The 26539-nt window shown below is 30.6% G+C and overlaps 1 protein-coding gene across 4 annotated transcripts in view; it reads left to right on the forward strand.

Moving 5' to 3' along the window:
* LOC147072563 (potassium voltage-gated channel subfamily KQT member 1-like) overlaps window positions 1-26539 on the forward strand; it is a 524358-nt gene that overhangs the window by 463041 nt on the left and 34778 nt on the right. For 2 of the 4 annotated variants that reach the window (XM_085946961.1, XM_085946964.1), the window contains exons 11-12: window positions 18731-18801; window positions 25295-25422. In XM_085946961.1, the coding sequence (XP_085803087.1) occupies window positions 18731-18801; window positions 25295-25422 (199 nt within the window). The remainder of the gene's footprint in view (window positions 1-18730; window positions 18802-25294; window positions 25423-26539) is intronic. The other 2 variants (XM_085946963.1, XM_085946962.1) reach the window with 1 other exon arrangement.

Below are 26539 nucleotides of genomic sequence, written 5' to 3' on the forward strand. Positions count from 1 at the left end.
TATCAGAAAATATATTGCATAATTATATAATTTAAAATATTCATGGGCATGAAATATATTGACTTTTTTTTACTATTAAAGCTAATTTATGATGTGTGTTTATCTTACTTATCTGGTCAACTCGACACGCCGGGCCCCCAGGCTAGAGCCCTGTCAGCCCTCCCCAGCCATGACCTACACTACTCCGGAATTCGGGTGGACACCGAGAATTTTTTGACAGTTCCATTAGGGATTGGGTTTCTAAAAAAAAACGACATTGGTGTTTCGAAATTTTTGTGTTAGAAATTAAAATCTAAGATTTCTTTCTAAAAAGGGTGCTGGGAATTACAAATCATTTTTTGCCGTGTTTTTATTTGTCTAAGCCCGAGGTATAAGTAGTTTATTGGCTTTTAATTTCAATGTTTAAAATCATTCTGATAATTTTTATGTTTAAGGGGTGCCCGGGCCCCTTCCCCCCCCCCTGGGTGTGCCACTGTATTATACATATTATATACGAAATGGCGAACAATACTCCAAATCTCGTAATGTAAAATATAATAATATACTACTCTAGCAAACTTTTAACATCTTTAAATTTTTCAACCCCTCAAAAAATACAATATCAACTTATCTTTGTGTGATAACATAACCACATTGTACTACAAAATAAGCATAATATGGTTTATAGAGCTTTTACCCAACTCTACGACTGACATGTCTATGCTCTAAAAAGTAGTATAGACAAATAAGCAGACGGAAACATCAGAAATGAGTCGACTTTAATATAATATTTATATTATCTATATCTATATTGTAGATACTTACCACTTTTACGAGACACGCGTCCATTTTTAAATGTAAAAGTAAAAATATCGTATCATTATAAACATGTACCTATACTATAGACTAATATACTCTTGTATATCCTGCCTTATAATATTTACTAGAAGACAAGTGTAAAGTAATTTTGCATTATACAAAATAAAAACAAATAAAAATACCCACGCGTGTTTCCTTCATAAAGACCCGTAAAATATCATATCTTCACAATTGAATGCAACCTGTCTGAACGTAAAATATTAGCAGGGTAGTTGACACAATACAAAAATCTACTCCCCTTTAATAGATTCATAATATATTTATTTAAAAATCAAATACGTTTCTAACTACATATCTAGAACTCGCATAGAAAGAATATAATATTATAGCCCATTTTCCTAAGTATTTTGGATCAGGTTCGCTCTTTTCATTTGGAAAAACATAAAATTATACTGTATTTGTATTATTAAGTATTTGATTCAGAGTAACTCAATGGATAAGTGGTTGACTGACGACTATTCACTGTAGAAAAAACTCAATATTACCTTCACTCTATATAATATAATATTATCGTCACCTCAATACTACAAAACTTGATTTTCACTGTTTTTGAGATAGCTATCGAATATAATTCTACATTTCCTTCTCTACAAAATGATAAAACTAGGTAAGTCAGAAATTAATGGGAACTGTATTAATTTTTTATTTGGAAATATTAGATAACTTTAAATCCATAAATCCATTAAATAAATAAAATAATAAATCTGAAATATTTTTTCATATAATTGAACATTATTTAATTGTTCCCAATTAGGCAAGCACAGTTTCCTATTTTTATTTTAAATAATAATTATATCGTAGATTCATGTTAATCAAGTAAAGTTTGAATTTCATTTTCCCAACAATGACCAACTCAGAGTTACGAGTATCTAATTGTAGTATTGGTGTGATGATATTATTATGTTCTGCTTAAAATAACATTATTGTTCTACATTTTTATTATTTCTTAGTCAACCAATAGTTTTCGCTATATTTCGTCAATTTTCTAAAGTCTAAATGCGAACCGGTAGTTAGAACATTACGATGAGACAACTCTTCAGTCTAGTCTAGCGTATAAAGGTCAGACGGTGAGGCTGGATGACTCCTCTCTTACCTCGTCACCAACTACTTGCTCAAGTTAACCTTTCCGAAACACTTTATGTTTGTAAGAAGCCCGCAAATACTTACAATGATCCACAGAATATATTATTCGGATGAAGATGTATTTTTAGATTCGAATCTCTTGAGATCCCATGTATATAAAAATGACGAGACAGATTTTCCAGACCTAGCAGTATTTTTTTCTAATTGAGGATATACGTGTATGTGTATGACGTTACTTTCTTACATATTTCTATTAACTATAACAATTCCCCCAATTCCCCCAATTCAATATTGTGTAATGTATATTTTCTTTAGTGATTGATAAATGTACCTACCTACGTAAAATATATTTTTATAACATTAAATAGTGGCCTCACTGGTGTTGACAACATCAAAAAATTAGCAATATCGTTCGATTCACTCATTAAATCGCGAAAAATTAAAAAAAGAAGAAACAATCATCTATAGTTAAGAGTGTTTGTTGTCAGTGTGTGTTTGCCGTTGGTGAGTGTACACCTGAATATGCCGAAAGACGAAACCCGGGTCGCAAAAAACGATTCAAATGAAATAGTACAAAACTTAAATCCATTAGAATTTAAATTCAAATTCCATCAAGTACATTCGGTCGATAGTTTTAAAAGTTTAATTTTAAATTTACAAAATTTTCTTTTTAATGTAATGGTTTTTAGACATTTACTTTTAGTCTTATCAAATTAACATATTTTAAAAATACTTTTACTTCAACTTTAGATTGTTAATCTTATTTTCTAAAATAATTTATACTTACTTAAATTTTTATTAAATAATAATTTTATTGAATATTATTACAGATAAATTAAAAATACTTTATGTACGTACGTTGAATCTAGTAATGCAACAGCCATCACGTCTGATTAAACTTTTAAGAAGAAAATAATCAGTACTTAGCTACATTAATTTTATTATATTCTTTGTTAAATTTCGTACTTTACCTCACGGGAAATCACAGTGATCGATAATGCAACGGAATAAATAACAAAATTGTATATAGTATATAGTTATTTGTTTAGTCTAAATGCATCTAATGTTTGTTTGTTCTGTAGATGTACCATGTGTTAGAACTGTTCTTGGCAATGCTTGTTATATTTCTTATGTCTATGTGAATGTCCTTACTTCTCTTTGTTGTTTAGATTTCCATCTTGTCGCTTGATATGGTGTCAAATCGATGTTATTAGAAAATATTATGTTCACGTACTATTGTTTTCTGTATAGACATCACACCCTTATTATTAATAATTATGATACTCATAAAAAAACAATTAAAGAAATTTAAATACCTACCTACTTAATTAAAAAAAATAAACATTAGGTTTAATAGCAAATAAAATATTGTAATACAATCCATTAATTTTATTATTGTCTATGAATATTATAAAATACCGTTTTTATATTATGTAACAAACCGATTATTTAAATTTAGAATATTGAAAAATTGCTGATAAGTCAGTGGGTATATAATTAATTATGAAAATGTTGGTAATTGTATAATTTGACAATATATTATTATAGTTTAAGCCGTATTGAATTGAATGGGTAGGTATGTGAAAATGTAGAACAACCGTAAACAGACGTTGTTTGTGGTAGCGAATCGATATAGTAGAGAACTGCTGAGAAATAATTGTGAACTGATTGTATAAACCGATCAGTGTCAACGTGGCAACTTGACAGCGAAATTGATTTTTGTTTTCCTTTTATTATTAAGTAGAATACTTGAGTACATACTATGTGAAATAAATGAGTCCAAACTCGGAACACGTTTAGTTGTCACAGAATTTTTAATACAATAATTGGCGATTAGAAAAATATGTTTTTAATAAATAATTAGTATTATTTGAGAGATAATAATGAAGTGTACGCCTTTATATAAAGAAACAAAGTAAAACATATATAAATTAATTCATATATTTTAATCAAGGACTAATTTCATCCACTTAGCATGGCCACACTGCGCGGTATTGCGAAAACGGAAAATATAACTAGGCGGCCTTTGATTTCCGGTGATATCATAACATCTCTACGTGATTTTCTGAAGGTCTTGTATTTTAATGCCTATAACTGTTATTTTGTCTCGTGACCTGTTGTAGTGTTAAATATAATATATAAATATTTAGGACGATGCACACATATATGTATGTATATTATAGCAGCGGTGAAGGGTGGAGATAGGCTGTTAAGATTCGACATAAATAGTGCCCACTAAACTTTATCAGTTATACGTATTTGTTTTCATTGAACTAATAATACAAATTGAAGATGGTGCTGGTTAGTTTTTAAAAATCAATTAAGACCTGCCTAAAGCAAACCATAATAGTTGAAGTTTGCTATGTGCGATCCGTCAAAAATAGTGCACACTTTTTCAGTCATACTTAGTTGTTATTTAATTCATTAAGCCCTGTTTAAATCAAATATTAATAAATAAAACATTTTCTTCTATCTATAAAACATCAAAAATTGTGTAATGATTTTAGATATTTTATGGATACACGAATATTTTTTTTACTATTTTCTATTATAGCTTGGTTTACGCAGAGTTTAATAATTGAATTTAAAAAAAAACTGACCAACACTATAATAATAATTACAGTTATGCATTATGTCAGATCTTAGCAGTCTACCTCCACTGTTTGCCACTGGTATATAAGATAATGAAGAAAAATACATACAGAAATATAATGAATATGTAGACGATTACAATAATGATTTGTGTATATGAGTAATTTATTATTTACCATTTTCAATCGGATAATGTAAACTAACGCTCCTTAATTAATATTCACCATATGATATTGATTTCCAATTTATAAACGTTTAAACGTCAAAACGGTTCGAGGACCGATTTGTGTATTTTAAAACGTCGAGTATTATTAGTTCACGGTTTCAAATCAATTAAATACGTTATGTTCCGTATGAAACGCAGTAATTTTTAATAAACGAATTCTCTTTCCATGCTAACTGATTCACATTAAACGAGGCAACGTGTTCGCCGCCATAAAATGAATATTTAAGGTGACGCTTAATTTATATCAACCTCAGCTGAATTTTTGATGAGAAAATAAAGGTTTCGCGTGCGAGGAATCGATTTACTGCGCCACATCTATTTGATACTCAAATTCCATTTATAATTCATGTACAAACACTGCGTATAAATCTTATACAACATTTTTAATCTGATAATATCGTTATCCCTCAGGCGCTTTTTGAAATTGTATAAATTCCAGCCAACCGCCATGGTTGTATAGTTACATTTTTATGAGGAGTATTGGATTCAATTATTATTAGCTAGTAAGTCGAACTGTTGTTTTATAATAAACTTTATCCCTAAATTGGAATTTATTGACACCATGGATGTGTAATGCAGCCCTGTAATCCAGTGCTTCGGAGTCTTCGGGTTCGATTCCCGGTGACTTGGGATTTTGTCAAAGCTTGGGTTTTTGTAATTGTTTCACTTATATTATTAGACTACTGTAATTGGGCCTCAGGGCGTGTTGTAGTGCTAAAATAATATACTAGAATATATAAATGGCTCAGGTAACAAACACGACAGTTTCCATTACTTCACGCAGATAAGTGTTTCGTATAAACAAAAAAGCAATGCCAAATAATACGCGGCAATTTGTTTTGGTTTAAATTCGAATTGATCTAGAAGTAAGTAACGGATATGTACAGAAACTTTTGAATAAGTATACTTTTCACAGAGTATGGCGCTAGATGTTTTCAAACAAATTTCAATTAGCACTATAGAAAAAATAATTGGATACTTATAGATTTCGTTAATTTGTCGATGTGATTCCATAACTTACGGAAGGAATAATGTGTCAATCTCCAATGTTTGTAGCAATATTGCTAGTAAATTAATCTTAAGTCTTAATCTTTATATTATAATATATACTATATGCCCATATTTAATAATATATTTGGAGATTGATCATATGTGCATAAAGTGTTTGTGATCTTTCAGTTTTGTTAGGATATTACTTATCAGTCGAATTCTCTGATTTCATTATATTATTATTTTTTTTGGATGAAATTTTGGTACTAGTAAAACTCTAAAACATAATTAAATACAATTTAAAATTAACAATATTCTAATTACACGTATCTCAATGAAAGTTTTCCAGATACGCGAGCTTTGAATGAAAAGCTCGAAGCACTACCTATTTGCGATTCCAACCAGTTTTCTAATTAATTAAACTAATGTGAGTGAACACAAGTAAGCCCATTTTCATTATTTCCCTATTCACGGAGAACTATTTTATGTAGGCACATACGTGAAAATTTCCATTGAAATTAAAAGTACATACGCGGTTCTCGTGTAAATTATACTGTACACAAAATTAATTCACTTGATCGTCTATTTTAATTTCAATTAAAAATCTATTGAATAATTTATAATAAAGTCACATCACAGTGAATATTATGAAAAATTAATACTATTAACTGAGATTAAGTAGGTACGTGAAGAAAATCCATTTTAATTTCCAATTGATGAGAGTTCTGTACTATAATATAGGAATCTGGATTTGTTTATACTTGTTTGCAATTTACAGGCACAATGAATAATGTGACTATGAATTATTATATCTATACACCTGACGATGGATAATACTTTTGTATTAATTGAGTAAGCATTTTACATTTACAAGAAATGAAAATATAATACTTTTGTAGTTTATAATCTGAATTAACCAAATAAATAATCGTAAAAAATGCATTTAGTATCAAAGTATTTCCTGTGAAAGTTTTAAACGACTATTAAAATCAGTGGCGGATCAACTCAAGTGGAGGCCTTGAGCGGTAAAAATTTCGCGGCTGCCAAATTCAAGTTAGAAAAAAAAGGCTTTATAAGTACATAAAAACTCTCATTAATTTATTAACATAAAATATAACAAAGGTTATAGAAATAAAATTAAAAAAAAAACTTTTTTTTAAAATAATTTTTCGTCTTGCTTTATTTTTTGCAAATTCGTCAATTATTTTGGCAGTGTCAATTCGGCTTAAAAATTCTTGCTCTATATACAAAATGGCCATACTATTTAATCTTTCTTCTCCCATAGTACTTCTCAAATATTTTTTACACGCTTTAAAACAGAAAACGATCTTTCACCTGACGCATTACATAAGGGGATTGTTAAAAAAAATCAATAATATTTCTACATTTGGGAATGTGCAAGATATTTCTTTGGCGGCTCGATAGATGTCTGGTGTGATTTTAATAGTGTCCTTGTTTTCTTTAAGACATATTAAAAAATGGTCAAATTCATCTTCAAAAGTTCAACGTCAGCAAAAAATATTAAATTCGGTGCATTTTTACTAGTGACTAGTGAGTCACTTCTTATCGGTTATTGCTGAATCAACATTCACACAGCGTCAGGAAAAATGATTAAATTCTGTGCATTTTTTTATTGTTCGGAAACTAAGACTTAAGTAGCGAGACCATAATAAAGTAAACGATAAACAGCACCCAATCACAGAAATTATCAAAAAATTATCAGAACATTTAAATTCATATTTAAAAAAATTCCAAGATCTCGGGGCCCCACGCGGCCACTTAGTCCGCTTACCGCTAGACCCGCCCCTGATTAGAATATATTTAAAAATTATTTAATAATCAGCTTCCTATTAATGAAATTGAGAAATATTTTTTTCAAATCATTCATTATTTACAAATGCAAAATTTAGGTTGTTAAAACTGACTTCTTTAGAATTGTAAAAAACTTTTCTTCAATTAGAATATAATATAGTATACGTTTTTGTTCAATCATTTGAAACTCTTCCATCTTGTATAATAAAATTTTCCTGAGAAAATCGCGAGTGATGTTGCAAAAAGACTAATGCATCCACATTGCAAAAATATATGAAGTGTCATATTGGATCCGCGATAATAAATTACTTCTTTGAGCAATCCGTGATCGGTGATCATATATTATAGTACTAATATAGATAGAATATACCTTTTGCAATAACCAATCGCACCTGTGACTATTTTTAAACGCGATTCAAATTGACAGTCGATAAAATTCAGTTTTAATAAAATATTAAATTTGTTATTGACGGAAAATGTCATTCCTTGAGTGGCAGTAAATTCTGTTGGATATAACATAAATTTCAGAATTAAATTAGATATTTTAACACATATGATGAAATAGCGATAGAATATTCGGTTGTGTAGCCATAGATCGCGAGTTTAGGATTCTACGTATGGCAAAAATGATATGTCGCTTCATCAATATGTGATTGATTCAGTGCACGGACTCAATGCGCTGAACGAATGGCTCACAATCACTAATCGTAATGAAAAACCTTTGTTAATACGTACTCAAATAATATGTTATTATACAAAATCGTTTAAAAAAATTTAACACCCTATCTATAAAATTATTATACCTAGGCCTATTGATTTTATCAATATTGTTAAAAAAAATTCACGACAATCTTACCACACATTGATGGTCCTTGCAGGACATAATGCGTATTATTTTATTAAACTTTTAAGTTGAATAATTTAGCACAGTGTTGGCATTTGAGGAGGTTATTATTGACTTGGAAACACGTAAGAGGTTGTTTTAAGTTTAATACTGCGAGAAATAAATGGAGTTCCACGGCTGCCTAGATGTCCTAGTGGTATATTAGATAGTCTAGGCCGCCTTGGGCGTGGTGGTGGCGCAATAGTGATGCATCTGGCCTACAGCTGGACTGCAAATGGGGAGCGCGTCGGAGTTGCATGGGGCGCACGGCGTATGGTGCGCATCTGCGGCTGGCGCGGGTACCGCACGGAGGCTGGGCGGTGCTACTGCGGTCCCCCTGGCGCTCGTCGGCCTGCTGCAGCCGGACCCTCTCGGATCGGTCTTCTTCTTCCCAGAAAGTACGCCGCAATGCTACGCCAAGTGAGCCCTTCACGCACGTTACCGGCCACACCGCAGCAGCGGGTAGAAAACGCCTCCACGATCGGGTCCCTCAAAATACACCTCCCGTCTCTAACCCCGGTGACACATTGATGGATTTTTTTTCAAATGACGTTCTCTACCGCGCTTTTGTGTTTTTATTATCGGTTTTTTTTCATCATTATAGTTTCCGGGAAAAGGAAACGTCGTTTGAATATAAAAGACACTGATGTACCCGGTCCTGTCAGGCTACGGAATTATCACCTCGAACCGCTTCCGTTTCTGATTTTCGCCAATTTTAAATAATAACGTGACAAATTTTATTTCAAAAAGAGAAATGAAGAATACTGTGATGTATTTCCTAACTAAAACGAATCGAACAAGATTTTTATCAACAGGTGGCAGTGTAGTTAAAATTTCAAACTATATAGCTATTCGGCAATGCAAAAAACGAAATGTCGTTTTAATTCACCCAGGAAAAAAGATTTTTTGGTTAAGTATCACTATTTTATCAACATTTTATGACAGTGAAAACATTGATATAATAATCATATAGTAACATTGTTTATTAACCATTTATTTAATTAACTATTCATATGTGACCTGCGAAATTTGTTTATAAGAAAAAAACATTTTTTTCATTAAATAGTACCGAGTCACACATTATATATTATGACGTATGTGACTCTAACATATTGCCGCATAATAGTTTATAGAATAGTGTCCCTGTAATTATAAGCATCGTGCATATAATCTGCTTGTGGTTGCTTATTGATGTCATAGTAATGTCTTGGTTGTGTGCTCTAAATGTGGACAATAGGTTGGAAATTGTCATGTAAATGAAACGATCGAGGCGCTTAATCGGAAACCGAAGCGTTACGACACAGTACGGAGCCTGAATATCTCGATTGTCAAATTGTCCGTTTCCTCCAGGGCTCGAGTATTCACTACAGCTGAGAGTATTTCATTATTATTTATACAACATAATTATACAGCTAAAATATAATCGTGCCAATATATTATATTGTTATCACTTAATCACAAACCAATCGACTAGCCATTTTATTGATTAGGTTATATTGTTTATTATCATAATTTATATGATCATAAATTATTTTAATCGAAATTTATTGAGGTTTCCAGCAACTTGTTGCCAATGTGGACACCGCTTAATACAACTTTCAAATCGTCGCGTCAATACTACAACTAGATAACTCTGATTTGGTCATTATTGGGAAAATGAAATTTAAGCTTTACTTGATTAACATAAAGGTTAATGTGCCGCAGATGATGTCATGAGATTTTATAACTTTATTTTTAGAACAAGCCAAACCTAACCTAACCTAATCTTAGCTATTCCAACCTAATATTACCTAATATAATCTTAGTTTGTGATAATGATGCATCAAAATGTAAGAAAATTTCAAATTTTCAATTAATAATTATTGGATCGAGAAACCTATGCTCCGATAAAAAAGGGTATTTATTATAATTGTCTATATGGAATAAACTGTTGACGAAAAAAAATATTAAAGCTTATGACGACATCTGCGGCACAATTACCAACATAAATCTAGACTATAATATTAATTAACGCCCACGGTGGCCGCGTGGCTTAAGCGTTGGACTATAACGCCGTGGGTCCCAGGTTCGAATCCTGGGTCTGGCAAGTATACATATTGTTTTTCAATCTGTGGGTGTCAGGGTATGGACCCAATAGGTTGAGCAAGTGGCTGACATCCATTGCTCGTAAAAAAAAAATCTGTCAATACAAACCTCTACTCTGTGGAGGCCCATATGATCCTATTAGGATCGGAGATGGTCGAAAAAAAAATAATATTAATATTTAACATAAAAATGGATTATTGTGATTTGTCTAATTGGGAACAATTATATAATGTTCAATTAAATGAAAAAAAAATGTAGATATTTTATTGTATTTATTTAATGCATTTATGGTTTTAAAGTTACCTCATATTTTCAAACACAAAATTAATACAGTTCCCATTAATTTCTGACTTACATAGTTGTATCATTCTGTAGAGAAGGAAATGTAGAATCATATTCAATAGCTATCTCAAAAACAGAGAAAACCAAGTTATCTAGTTGTAGTATTGAGGTGACAAAATACATTATGAAGAGTTGTTAATAATCCCTTGGCAAAAGAGTTGGAGAGAAACTGCAAACACACAATTTTTCTAATAAAGGCAAATATTTCATGTTTGGCGATAAATAATTGTAATGCTGCAAACAGTATCAAAAAATATTTTTCAAATAATTGCACATACAAATGTTAAAATATTATGAAATTTAGTTTTTTGGCTCTGCCAAAAAGACTTTTGTTTCCACTATAGTTAACTCTCGATTATAAACAACATTCTAAGTCAAAGATCTTTTTAAATCCATTGTTCTTTTTTCTAGTTTTATTATTACATGTTTCCTGTGAACTCAGATAAAATTTCTTATTACCCATAATAATTCTCACTATACAAGCTGTATTTGTGACAGACAACGAACTCTAATCTGGCTGTCAAAATACGAGTATGTATTAATTAGTAAACCGCAAATATCTTAAATCGGAAATCTCAGTTGGAGGAAAATACTTGAGCCCGATCGTCCGAACTTATCTTGGCTGGTACATCAATCAAACAGTAGATAGAGGATCTTTATGGCTGCCCCCGCCGACCGGCTTCACAAATAATTCGCCCGAACTGAATCCAACAGTTTGGTAAAAAAAAAAAAACGAGTCGGTACGCTTTTAAGCAGATAATCCTTTAATTCAGTTGTGACTAGTGTATTGAGAATAGACTCCCTGAATAATTAATTGCATTAGTGAGTAAATAAAAGTATTTTTTATATTTAATTTATTGTAATACTATAATGATTCACATAATTTCTTCTCTCCACTTTCAAATTATATTTAAAAGCAACAAATATCACTATTAAAGTTGGTTAAAGTAAACGTAATTTTATATACTTAATTATAATTATTTTTTTTACTATTTTTCTTATAAATACTTCAGCTTCACTCCTTTACCTCAAGATAAGATATTCCTTTAGGCAAACAGTGTTAAGCGTTGATTTGTCTGGTTAAATAAAATAAAACACGATACTTATTATTAAACAAGCACTTCTCACTAATATAGCAGTGCTAGTAGTGTATTGCCATACGTTTTTTTCACGATAACCCATGTTTTTATTGCACGGAACAACACTATCATAAATATTCAACTGTTGGGACGGGGTAAAGGAGATACCTAACATTAAAACTATCATTAATTGACTTACATTATCTATTGGCATTGATTTACATTAATTGTGTTAACCTCTATCTAAGGAAGGTACCGTTAAATGGGGTGAATAAAATTATTATAATAATAATTTAACTGAGTGAAAAATATTTTTAAAATTAGGGAAATATATCAATAATGTATCTACATGTATAGATTTTTATGTATGTAGGTTATTAGTTTTAACAATTGAAAACATTGTTATAATATTTTCACAAAATTAATAATTTAATATTATATTATTAATGGAAAGTGATTAAATGACCATCGCAAACATACAGTTTTTTTAACAATTTACTTTACACGTATATATTAATCAATATACAAATCTCTAATCTCTAAATAACAGGAAAAATAATAAAAAAAGGCTGTATCGTAATTTTGTTAAAAAAAATATATTAAATTCTTTAAATTGTGTAGTCTATAGAAACATGTTTAACGTATAGTTATTTGGAGAGAGTTAGAGGTCCAAAAGGACAAAATGTGCATATTATATTCACCCTATTTTACTGGTATCGAATAAGCAATGAATATTAAGATCTTTGCATCAATATCTGAAAATATAATAGTTTATTAATCACACTATATTAAATTCTTAAACATTGAGTATAGCCAAAAAACAAAAGGAAAATTATTACTTCAAATACAAAATATATATTTCGTTAAATTCATTGTAAAATATTATACAATGGAATTCTTCCAAATAAATGGTAATCTTAAACTATATTTCAATAAACGAAATTTAAAGCTATAAAATTTATTTCTTTCATGATTCCATGAATCATTGATATACTCTATCTGGATTACAGTTTATATGATAAATATTCCCGCTAGTTATATCAATTAAAAATCATTTAATTATTAACAATATTCAAAATTAAATTACCCCATCCTGACGTCCATGTTCATATTTACACGTTTTTAAAGCTTACGTATGTAAAAAAACATGCTATTAAACCATTTTACAAAGCATTGGTGAAATATTTTGCTGATGCATCACAGTAGGTATTTCTTATATGCTTCACAATTTTTATAGAAGATAGAATACACTGACACAACTTTCATAATTAATTTTAAGTGGTACTTATAATAAGAAATGTGATATTACTTTACAATACATGTGAATACTATAGCTTGTCTATTGATTTCTTCAGATTTTTGAGAACCTCGTTTATAATATTTCGAGAAATAAAAATCTAGAAATTTAATAAAAAAAAATCAAGAAACATGAAGCATATTTTTTCAGGATATCTCGAGAATTCTCGAGATTAAATTTCTTTATCCCAACGTCTGGGCATAGTTTTAGTCTAATATAATAAATAATATAAGTAATATTGGGGTAAACTGCATTCAATTATATTTTTTATATATCCTTAAAAGTTATAAACCATTTTTTTATAGATGTCTTGTAGTTAAATACTTTTTTGTTTAACAATCCGAATTTATTTGACAATGCCATATACATGGTTTGTGTATTAATTTAATTCATTTAATGGTGCACTTAGTCATAGTGTATCAGTGCAAGAGATAGCGAAGGACGTGATAATAATATGGATAACTGTCCATTTGTTACAATTGTCCTCTTTCTGTATTTTCTAACAAGTGCGACAGCAAATTCACACAGTTTTCAATGAAGTAGAAAAATCTTGTTAGTAGGTACTTTTTTATTTTACGTTTTTATGAATTTTTGTTTACTAAAAACTGAATTATGTAATAACTATAATATATCAAAGGAAAACTGACTCTGTTTTTGGACAAAACTATTTACATTTCTTGTAATAGAAAATTATCGCTAAAACAGTCGCTAGTATTTTAGTCTCTATACCTTTGGGTAAAAGTATGTAAGCCATTAGTCAATTTAAAATTGATTTAAAATACTGCATAAGTAAAACAGAAATTTACATTGAGCTTAAATTAAATTATGCTTGTTATTTGCAATATACTACATTTTTAATATTAGTAATACTTTGATTATATTTTGTATTTTTTTAAGTAAATTTTATTTACATACTGTTAATGCTAACATAAACATTTAAAAATAACTAATATTGATTTAATTAGTTTTACCGGAATAACACAGTTTTGCAATGGAATTTAGATTTTAAAAAGTATAAAATATTTTCAAACGAATGAGTATGTAATGTAATAACTTATTCGTGCATATTAAACTTAACGTTTTTAAGTCTTTCATAATACGTATCCATTATCATGTACCAAATATATCTCATAAAAGTATCAGAAAATGAATGAATGAAATTCTTCAGTAAAACGTGATTAATATTTTTAATAGTAACATCAAATGTATGCCACCCTATTACACAATACAGATATCTACATTTTAATAAAAATATGACCTACATAATACTGATTCCAATTTAATTATCCGGATTACAGAACTTCCGAATAATTAATCATAGGGAGCTTTTACATTTGTACGTCGTAAATCGATCTTTTCTATCAAGATTGATGGAAAATTGAACATTTATAGTAATATTTATTATTAATTTTATTAATAGCATCATGTTTATATTGTAGTGTTGTTATACATATTATATACATCTTTATTGTTTCATAACGTATTTTATAATATATGAATTTACGATTGTCGTGAAAACTGTTACGACAATTATTATTCTTTGGTTGAGAGAAATGACATCGTCGCCATTCTGTCCCCAGAGTTAAAGTCTCCAACCTCCATTTCCCAGACAATAACTCCATTCTCTCAAGAATAATTCTTTTCTCCACTCTCTCTGTGCTACAGTTATTTTGTGTTTCTCTGCGACTTATAAACAATACACAAAAAACTACACTCGGAGAGAGCAAAATGACGCATCGAAAAAGATTCTGGGTGTTTTAGTTTTCCGAGAAGGAAAAAATGCGAAAATATTTTATTCAACAGATTGAAGAGTTCTCAGTAAATATTGTAAGCAATTACTGTTTTCTACGAATATAATAACACTTTATAAGTTTCTATAACTAGAATATGATTCTATATTTGTTAGAGCATAATAGTAATATGTATTAGGTAGGTTCAGATAGGTACTGAATATATGTATTTGACTATTCGTTTCTTCAATAAATAGGAACTGTGGTAAGTTTATATTGAATTTGTGGTGTTAGTTGTAGGTAATGTACATTTTTGGTGAGTGGACATTTAAAAAAATATGTTTTTTCCTGTAGGAATTTTTCCTTACAGGTAACTTCAGTAATATAAGAACCTATATGTTATATGTAGTGTCTAATATTATTATGTAAGTATGTGCGTAATTATGTCATTTATTTTTCATTAATCATTTCAATTATTTGACTATAAGATAGCTATATACCTAAATAATTATTAATTATCAAGTTAATAAATTGAAAACACTAAACATTCATAAATTAAAATAAAATATCAAAATATTGCACATATATTATGGTTAAATATATATTTTTTTATTATTATTATAGGTATTGATAGAAATCTTTTTTGTTACACAAGATTCGTACCATTTATATTTTAATAATATGTAGATAACATTATCATCCCATTAAAACATGCACTACTAAAAAAATACGCTTGAATTTGTATATTGATTACCTACTGACGTTGTCGTAACTAACAATGCATGAATGTGTAAAAGACGTCTTATTAAGCTTCTGAAATCATTGTGAAATTTATATGAGAGAATATTACATTTTTTTAAATACTCAATTTGACAATTCTTTCAAGAATTTTGACATATATAAATACATTACCAAATAATAAACCATGAAAGTAATCTTTACGCTTTATCAGCGTGCTGCTGTGTTAGTACGGACATACATACATCTGTCCGCAAATAATTTATCCAAATTGTTTAAAAATTACCAAAAAAATGTTATATTCCGCCCTGTGCAAATGATAAAAAGCAGGTACTTATAGAAATGTCTCTTTTTATAATGTATGAGGCTTTCACGGTTGTTTTTTATCATGATAGATTTTTGGGTTTACACCGAGTGTACTTCTTCCATCTTCGCTCGCAGCCTTTCGACTCGGCAGGTGTGTACCAGTTAAGCTGTCGCGGATGCCCGAAAGAGTATAAATGCCAAACTTCTAGAACGGTAAAGAAGCATATGAGTGACCACGAGAGGGCAAACCAACTTAAACGCTACACTATGTCAGTAATTACGGGGCACTGGATGGATACAGGACACAAATTTAACATTAAAACCAAGATATTTGGTCGAAATAAAGAATATTTTGCACGATTGGTAAAGGAGACCATCAAAATCCATAGAAACCCTGAACATAGTAATAGGGATGATGGGTTACAGTTAAAAACGTCATGGATTCCGGCACTATCAGGAAAATCTAATATTCGAGCCGGTATCTCTGGTCGTAACGATTGACACATTACTCTAAGCAATGTTTGCTCTTAGCTAATCGGATTCCTTTTGAAATTCTTAGAGCAACGTTTACATTCATGTACTTACTACTACACTTCATCATAAAACATAATACATGGACTAATATGACGTAATATATCGTCTGTTGGTAATGGCCTTTGCAACGAGCCCGAAACGTCGAGGAAAGAAGGAAGAAGTACACACGGTGGGAACGCAAAAATCTATTACAATGTCTCTTTTTTCCGGAAGTAACAACGCGGGGTCTTTAAGAGTATTGTTTTTATTGAGGCCTGTCGCTCACTATGATGGCTAGACGCATCCATAAATGGCAGGATAAGCAGTTTAAGTGAATATTTTTGTGGGACAGTTCAGACATGTGTCGCACACCGATCAATCCGCGGTTAAAATAACTGCGACTGAACGACGCAGCGAATTGAATGGTGACTGACACCTCTGCATCCCCCCGCGTCATATCCAGTTATCCCCCATATCAAAACCATTCCTTAAATTTTCAACTAGATATCTACATCTTGATATTTTCTTTTGGTTGCGCCATTCTGTCGTAACGGACAGCATGTATAAATATTTATTTACTCTGTGGACACTGTCAAAATTAAATTCACATATTGCGATGAGTTACAAATGGTATAAATTAAATGCGGGAAGATGTGATGTCTGTACTGGGCGTAAGAGGATATTTTACTTGCTAGTGTTCATGGAGAGCTTTCATTGTGTTTTGTGAGCCGAATTGAACAGAGAGCTTTAAAGTAACGATAGAATTTCATGACAACTACAAAAATATTTATCATACAATTCACAATCATTACTACATATTACTATGATATTAAAACATTTGCTGTTGATTGGTGTCTGTTTTATTTGTGCGTATGTATTTTGTCAATGTTGTTTGTGAGTTTAATGTAGAATTAAGAAGAATGCGGTGTATTTATTTTGTGATATTTCTAAAATATTGTCGTATTAATAGTATGCTTAAACGCCAGTTGATATTCATTAAACACCATATCAAAATTTAAAAAAAAATACATTCACGTATTATTGTTGATAGTTGTAAGAATTATTTAACTAAAAAATGCAATGTTTATTACAGAAAATATCATTTCTAGAGCTCGTGGGACGAATTAATTCTAATATTCCATTGGAATATTAAATCTGAATGACAGTAAAATGATATTTCATTGCACATATATAATTTGAAAAAACCTGTGAGAAATATATAACTACTAGTTTCTTTTTAAAATACGGTACCCAGCGGGATTTAAACCCGCGCTAAGCCATGTGTCCTATTTAATTCTTACAATTCTCACTGAAGCGCTCTTTAAATTACATCAATATTTTTGGCAATCGGTTTTTGTATTGGGCATCGTGTTTTTTTCAAAAAGACCTTTTCTAGTGGTTATATTATATTTTTAACAATATGATTTTTCAAATTATGTATATTGAATGAAGAATGTTACATTCTTAAATCTTGTGAATTATTCGTTGAATAAAAAAAATAGTTTACTATATTTCATTGCAATGTCAATGAAGTAATCAGTGAATTATCTATGTCGGAATAATCATCACATTTTGATAACTTAAAAGTTAAAAATGTAATATTAATGGAATTTTTAATCCCATATTTGACTGTTGATTAAATCAAATATATTCGCCAGAAAAAAATACAAAACTGAGTGAATACCTCATGTTGGCATAATATATACAATTTTGAAATTTGTTTCTTCCAGAAATCAGTAGGGTATATCAATAAAAAATAATTAATACACACAGATTTGCGTATTAAATTTGTCAAAAAAACAACTCTTTTAATTATTGTTTCTTGCATTCTACTAAAATAATAGTTTCAAATAATTTTATCGTCGAAAGTTCAAACATAATTTGATCAAGTACATATACATTTAAATCTACAGAATGATGATACAATTAACAAGCATATTACAACGTGTAAATTGTAATATAAACTTTAGTGTGTTAACGTTAATATTAATTAATTGTATAATTTGAAAGGGTGAATATAAGAATGCAAGGTATACTTATTCGTTTTTCAACTATCAAAAAAAAAATCGTTTAGATGACACTTTATCAATTAGTTTTCACGAGCAAAATTAGAAATTTACATAATATAATAGATTATTAAATTGTAAATTTTGTGTTGGTCGATTAATAAATTGTTCACTTTTGAAACTGATTCAGATGAAGAGGACGAGCCACGGTGCATGACCCTCACAAACCAGCACAAAGGCGCCATCCGGTTCATCAGGAAGGTGAGTCTTCCTCTTCCGGCATGACCAACAACGTCTCATTTCCCAACAACAACAAAAACTTCGCAACTGTCTATTAATTACTTATTATTGCCGATTCTAATTATTGAAATGTATCTATTTATGTTGCTAACAGACACTCTTGATTACAGCAAAGCATGGCGACGGATAACTGTAAATTCAAATTGGTCCTCTATTTAATTTTAATCCTTAAATTGATTTGTGTACAATATTTATCACTCGTCTCAAAAGGCCACTGAAAATATCATTTTCTTTATATGTTCACAAAATATAAAAGATTCTTTCCAAAGCTCACTAAGATTATATTAGTTAAGATTTATAAAAAATAACAAAATCATAAAGAACACAAAAAGAAACATAGCATAATAATGTAATAATTAAAATTATCGCCAATAGTAGCTTCATTTTGAAAGCGCTTCAATGAGTATTAAAAAGCCATTAATTAAAATTTGTCGCAATTAAGTATGATTCCTTTAGCATAGTGGTATATGTGTGTGTGCGCGATACCCGAGAGATGCAGGTTCGATGCCTGCGGGGTGTCTTACTTTTTTCAAAAAGGTTTTTTCTATTGGTAATAATATATTTTCCCAGAAGTGTTTTCAAAATTCTGTTGAATAATATTATTAAATGTGTCTTAAGGCGATACTTCAGTGAAACGGCAAATAATTTTCAACTATAAGACTGGCAGTTTGAGAGCGAATGTCGAGGTGTGAATACGTAAATTTGTTTCGTGATGGCGACGGGGGTATAAATTCCTTGATCGTGTAAAGATGACTAAAAACGTTACCCACTTACTTTAAAAAGAAAACATGTCAATGAATATATTATTATTGTTACTAATAGAACAATAAACAGAACATTAAATGGAGGCATGTTGGATTTATATGACAAATTATATTTCGGTCGGCATGCGTCATTTGCACCCGCTACTCGCAATCCGCGCATCGCCTAGCCACGATCTTTTTAGACCATGGCTTAACTGAGGTATAACCTTAAAATTTATTGTATGGATCACGACATCATATCGATAATAATTATTTATGTAAGTAATCGCGTAATAAACGATGGATATATTTTCGAATTTAAAAAAATCCATTGTTCTTGTATTGGAATCATTCTAGTCCACGTGTTAATAATACTTGTATGCCTGTGCGTCCAATAAATAACCATTCAAATCCCAATCGAGGTTGATTTAAAGCAGGAACATTTTCCATGGCAACGTAATTATTCATTTCACGAGGTGAAATCGCTTAAATCAATACGTACCGATTCTCGCAAATATGTCACGTTTAATTACTGTTTGACTAGAATATTTTCAGGCGAAGGACACGATGGCACGTTCAATTTTCGCGCTACGGCTTAACCCGTCCGCCATATTTGTCACATACCATTATTTATAATTATATCAGTATTTACACAAGAACAATAACCTAATATATGCATATCTATTTCAATCACGACAAAAGTTTAGTGCAGTAAAATTACATTTTTATTCGGGTAACCATATATAGTAATATTCGAACGTCAAGTCAACCGATTAAAAATCCAACTTTCAGTAATTAAATCTGTGACATTCCGGTAAAAATACACAAGCAAATAAAATATTAACTTCTTAAGACGGTACTTCAGTGAAACGGCAAATAATTTCCAACTATCGGTGTGACGAAATTTTGGACTCGCTGGCAATCGGAGAACGAACGTCGAGCTGTGAACACGTCAATTTGTTTTGTGATGGCGACGGGGATATTTATTCTTAAATCGTGTAAAGATGACTAAAAAACGTTACCAATTTACTTGAAAAAGAAAACATGTCAATGAATATATTATTATTGTTACTAATAGAACAATAAACCGAACATTAAATGGACGCATGTTGGATTTATATGACAAATTAAATTTCGTTCGGCACGCGTCATTTGCACAATCCGCGCATCGCCCAGCCACGATCTTTTTAGACCATGGCTCAACTGAGGTATAGCCTTAAGAGATCACTTTTTAAAAAATGGAGCACTTTTCCATGCCCCTCCCCTGCTAGATGTAATTGTATTCGTCCGTTTACTATGCAAATCTTCTATGTCTGTTTTAGAAAAAAGTTCAGAAGATAATTAAAACGTATTATTTATTACATTTCTTTAATAAATAAAAAATCGGTGTATGTACTTATCTACGCACGTTAGAAGTTATACTTATTTGGCGTAACAAAACAAAAACAAAATTGTGATAACCTAGATTCTTCGACTAGCTCTTAATTATTATCTTGTTATATTGCACACTAAAGAAAAAGGACCACTTATTGGAACGCCGTTTGTTTATTTCTGTACAATTTAACTTATATTTCTAAATTATATAATTTTTATCGTTGTTTTTATTTTTAAAGTAACAACTGCCACCGTGACGTTTAATAGTTTGCTTACGTAAGGAATTGCAAATGGCCGACAATAATAAATTCGCTGCCTAGGCAACGGAACAATTCTAAACTATAATATTATAATCGTCACGATTGCAGTGGCGTAAAGGTAGTGCATTCGGCTGATAACCGAACAATCGGTGGTTCGAATCCAATCGAGTGCGTTTATTTTTGTGTGAAAAAATAAATTATGTGTTACATGTCACACGCCAAAAATACACTCTGATCTGATTTTCCAAACGCGCCTAAAGAAGTATAACTTCAAAAAGTTTTTTCTACAATATTATTTAAAGTGCACTCTTTTTTTATAGTATCATAAGTTTAAAACTTTTTTATTTATAAAAGAATTGTAATAAATAATACGTTTTAACTCTCTCCTGAATTTCTTTTTTCTAAAACAGACATAGAACGTTTGCATAGTAAGCCGGCGATATACAAAAACAAAACATAATTCAATGTAATATCCTTTTCTAAATTGACTGATTATTTATAAGTTTCGTTGGAATGGATAAAATAACCTAATTTATGAGAAAGGTGAATTAAGCTCTATTTTACTAATCTGGTATTTCGCATCAATTTTGAATAGACCAAGATGTGCGTATTTTGATTCAAATACTTTTTCTTTGAATAAGAATATAATCGACTGTAGAAATGAAAAAATACGTAATCCAAACAAATAAATTTTACAGGAGACACAAAAACGTTTTTGTTACGGTTTTCGGTCAAAGTTAAAGTACAAAATCGACATAACCTTGAAGTGCATTATAATTAATGATTTATTTCTTATATTGTTAATCTGATATGAATTATTGAGTTAATTAAAGGAAAAACAACAAAATTATGGTTAAGGCTATACTTCAGCTGAGGCATGGTCTAAAAAGATCGTGACTACGTGACTCGCAGATTGTGCAAATGACGCGTGACGAACAAAACATAATTTGTCATAAAAATTCAACATACGTCCATTTAATGTTATGTTTATTGTTATACTAGTAATAATAATAATATATTCATTGTCATGTTTTCTTTTTCGAGTAAAAGCGTTACGTTTTTACTAGCTAAAATTAGATAATAAATCCTTTGGACACAACGTGTATTTAGTCGTATACAACGTTATTATCCAATGAAATCTATTTTGAAAAAACTGAGGGTTACGTCCTTTTTCCTTTCTACAGTCGAGTGAGTAATAAAAATCATAATACCTGAGTCACGTGTTTTATAATGCCTATTTGTTATGTCTGGTAACTTTGACGTTCTACGAATCCAAACAATCATTTTTATATGTGTTTCAATTTTTGTGCGTCAGTAAAAAGAATACTATTACGTCTAATAACATTAAATTTAATCTGTCAACTCAAAATATCGGTTCGCAAAAGCTCTCACATTGAGCTTTCGTTTTATTTGTTTGCGTTTTGTTGATCCGCGGACGATCAATATTGTTTTGTTTCGATACGTGTCATTCGCGGCTTTTTCATATTTAAAATGCTTTTTTTTCCTCTCGCAGCCGCAGCCGTGCGGGACATTTCAATTTGTCTTGTATTAAATTCAATTTTATATTATAAAAAGCATACTTTGTAACGTTTTTCGTGATACGTTTACTGAATGATTGTAATACTCTGAAAAAAAATACCTGTCGCTGTAACAGAATTGAACGTATGAATTGAATTAGCTATAACCTATACTAGATTTCATATTTACATCTGAGATATTTAAAAAAAATCTTCTTTAAGAAAAATGCTTCAAGGTAGAGTAATTAGAAGGGTTGCGCAGACATATGATATCCATACAAATCATGAGAATCCAATAGAATAAAAGTTTTTCCTTGCCTGTAGTCAGTGGCAGTTTTACACATAGCAGATGAAGTAATCGCTTCATAATAAAGCACTAAATTCTAATATGACGAAGTGTTTATCACAACATGAGTGTACATTTCTTTTATTTTCTTAACTGTCAATTCATGGTGGAACTGCATTGTATTGTTGTTTTTATTTAATAAAACGCAATTTTTTTATAGTACTTATTCCACTTTAATTTAATATATTAGGACCGGTTTCATCCGCCTCAGTGGGACATTTTCCCACTTGTTGAAAATGTCCCACTGAGGCGGATGAAACCGGTCCTAATATATTAAATTAAAGTGGAATAAGTACTATAAAAAAATTGCGTTTTATTAAATAAAAACAACAATGAGTGTAAATAATCAAAGATCTATTTTTTTTAAATCTGCCATCATAACTCTAATACCCCGTTTACACGTGCATGGATTTACTGTTGACAGTAAGTATTATCGCGGCCATAACAAGAAAATGTATGGGTAAACATGTATTATCCTGCAGTTGCATGCATGAATCAAAAAGTTCGGAAGCTTCTGAATTTTCACGTGACAGTTGAGAATTTGTCGATCTGCCCATGCGCAGTAGAACGATAGTGGTGAACCTACCAACAAAAAAAACGAACTACACTCATTTTGAGGTTAACCGATTTTCACCACCGGTCAAATAGTACTATAAATGAGAACACCGCGTCTCGCTCACTCTTGAAGAATGGGATTGGAGAGACAATCAGGACTTTTACGTGTAAACAGTTATTATCACGATAGTTTAAAATACGCACTATTGCTGTCAGTAAATCCGTGCACGTGTACAGGTATATACTACATTATATACACACAGTGGCAGTTTGTCTCATAATTAAAACTCACTAGAGGGTCTCCAAACCCATCAATGCCTCGGGCGTCCACGTACCTACCTATAGCAGTCACTCCAAAGAAACATTGTTTCGAATAACGATTCTGATATTACAATTATTATAATTATTATGAAATGCTATTAATATTTCTTCACTAGGTTCGGTAAGTTGTAGAATTTTATTTTGTTATGACTAATGTTTTTAAAAGTCATATTATATGTTGGTGTTACACTTAGGTGACATTAATACAAAACTCCTCAAAAGCCTCAGAATCTTTAAAATATTAGAATGATATGGTAAACCGATGGTTTTGGAAATTGGAGAGATCCTGCTGCCATCTACGAATCAAATTTGGTACTATTAATACATTGATTCTAAATTATAAAAGAGTTCGCCAATTTTAACACACCTTGATATTATTATAAAACTTTGGACGTAGAAAATTTTGGGAATTTCGCCTTGTGGCAGGGGCGAATTTAACCAGTCGGAACTTCTACTTTCAGCTCCAATCGGGGACCCTAAAGAAAAATTAATATTAAACAAAATGTAAATTTCATAATATATTTTTTCAAGTATAGGTTTTATCGTCCCTAATTTTACATTTGTATGATTATAATAGAACTATCGTACAAGTTATTTATAAGCTCAGAAACATTGCATATTTCTTAATGATCGAAAAATCATTTCTTCTTTTGACAATAATAATTTAATGTATAAAAAATACATTAATGGAAATGAATACATGTCCATTTTTGCAGCAGTGGTTTATTTAAAGCAGTCATTATTTGACACAATGTTATTGTAATAACGGCCTACGATGGCCGCACGGTTTAAGCGTCGGCCTATAACGTCGTGGATCCCGGGTTCGAATCCTGGGTCTGGCAAGTACACAATATTGTTTTCAAATTTGTGTATGAGTCAGAGTACGGACCTAATAGGTTGAGGAAGTAACTAAAATTCATTTATCGTAAAAACAAAATCTGTTAATACTAAACCTCCACTCTGTGGAGGCCCATATGATCTTATTAGGATCGGACAATTACAGTATTTTATACTATTTTCGATTAATACTTTCATGATCCCTTATCATTACGGGGCCCTACTTTTGCGCACACTTAGAGAACTGATAAATCCGAGCTTGGTGTATTAGATTGATAGACTCCCATTCAGTACAATTTTTTTTTCAAAAATATTATTTCTAATTGGTACTTCTGAGGTTTTCAAAATAATGTGTGTTAATTCTTGTGTTTTCAGTAGGTACATATTTAAAAAAAATATATATAAGAAATACTTTAATATCGTTTATTTTTCCAAAATACGAGTGATAAAAGTGTACACATTTGAATTTATGTTGTTGTTATGTTTATCTGTTTCCGGCAGATGAAGTATTTTGTAGCGAGGCGCAAATTTAAGGAAGCGTTAAAGCCTTACGACGTTAAGGATGTGATCGAACAGTACTCAGCTGGTCATGTTGACCTCCTGGCCAGGGTGAAAAATGTTCAAACTAGGTACAGGACCCGCTCTGTCATACCAATGTAGTGTGCCCACTGAACATTATTACCTCTCCTCTGTGCTCTTAACAACCAAATCTGTATGATATCTATTGTATTTATACAATCTCACCTGGGATCGAAACGGTCGCTCTGCCTGACAACATATTGTTTTAAACACTACTTGTACTTTAAACTTTTAAACACGCATTACGCAGGTTGTTGAACATAACAATACACGGATTTTTTGTTCGTTTTTTAAGATTATTTATTTTTATATTTCATTGTTTTATTTTGTTGTGTATTGCAGCTGTTGTCAGTGAAGCGATGAGCTTCGTTCGGTCTCATAAGATCTGTCATGTTAACTATTACGATAATTGTTATCTTTTATTTATTATGGGGCTGTTTAGCTCGCAAATCTGTTATATCCTTGTTTTTGTTAAAAGTCTGGCTATGCGCCTTTAACTCTCTCAGCATATGTTGTGAGCATGAACCGTTTTGATTTTCTCCAGTAATATGCCTTAGTGTCTTTAAAAAAATACCTGTAATTTAACCGCAATGCAATTATGTTTTACCTTCCTACCTTTTATGTTATTAAAAAAATACACGAATAGTACAATTAAAATACCTTATTAAAAGCATTATAATAGATTTTGATAGTTATAAAATGAATAATCCTACGGTGTATGGTTTCTTCCGTGAGCATCTTCAAGTTGCATGCCATTCAAAGTAGATGCAAGTTTGACGATGCTGCCAAAACTATTTAAGTTTCATTTAATTTCTTCCGATAGCCAATATTTTATCGGTTATTGTTGTGATGTGTTGCATTAATTATTTATATTTTATATTTTATTTTGCATGTAAGTTATGCATTTTTACTTATATCAACACCATGAACAATGACCTGCAATATGTATATTTAAAACACTATCAGATGAATTGGAATTGGTTGAATTCACCAAACAACACAATTATGGACAAATGTGTGTAAAAAAATATTATTTTACAAAGTTGTTGATTTATAGTTTTGGGAGTGTTATATCTTCAAAAATTACGTTTTATTTAGGCACATTATTAAAACACAACTCTTCCTGCCTACTTACAATATTGTGTGATTTTTTTCCTTATATTATAC

This window comes from Rhyacophila brunnea, unplaced genomic scaffold, assembly GCF_057557595.1.
Source record: "Rhyacophila brunnea isolate RB1 unplaced genomic scaffold, BYU_Rbru_1.0 scaffold_2, whole genome shotgun sequence".
NCBI lineage: Eukaryota > Metazoa > Arthropoda > Insecta > Trichoptera > Rhyacophilidae > Rhyacophila > Rhyacophila brunnea.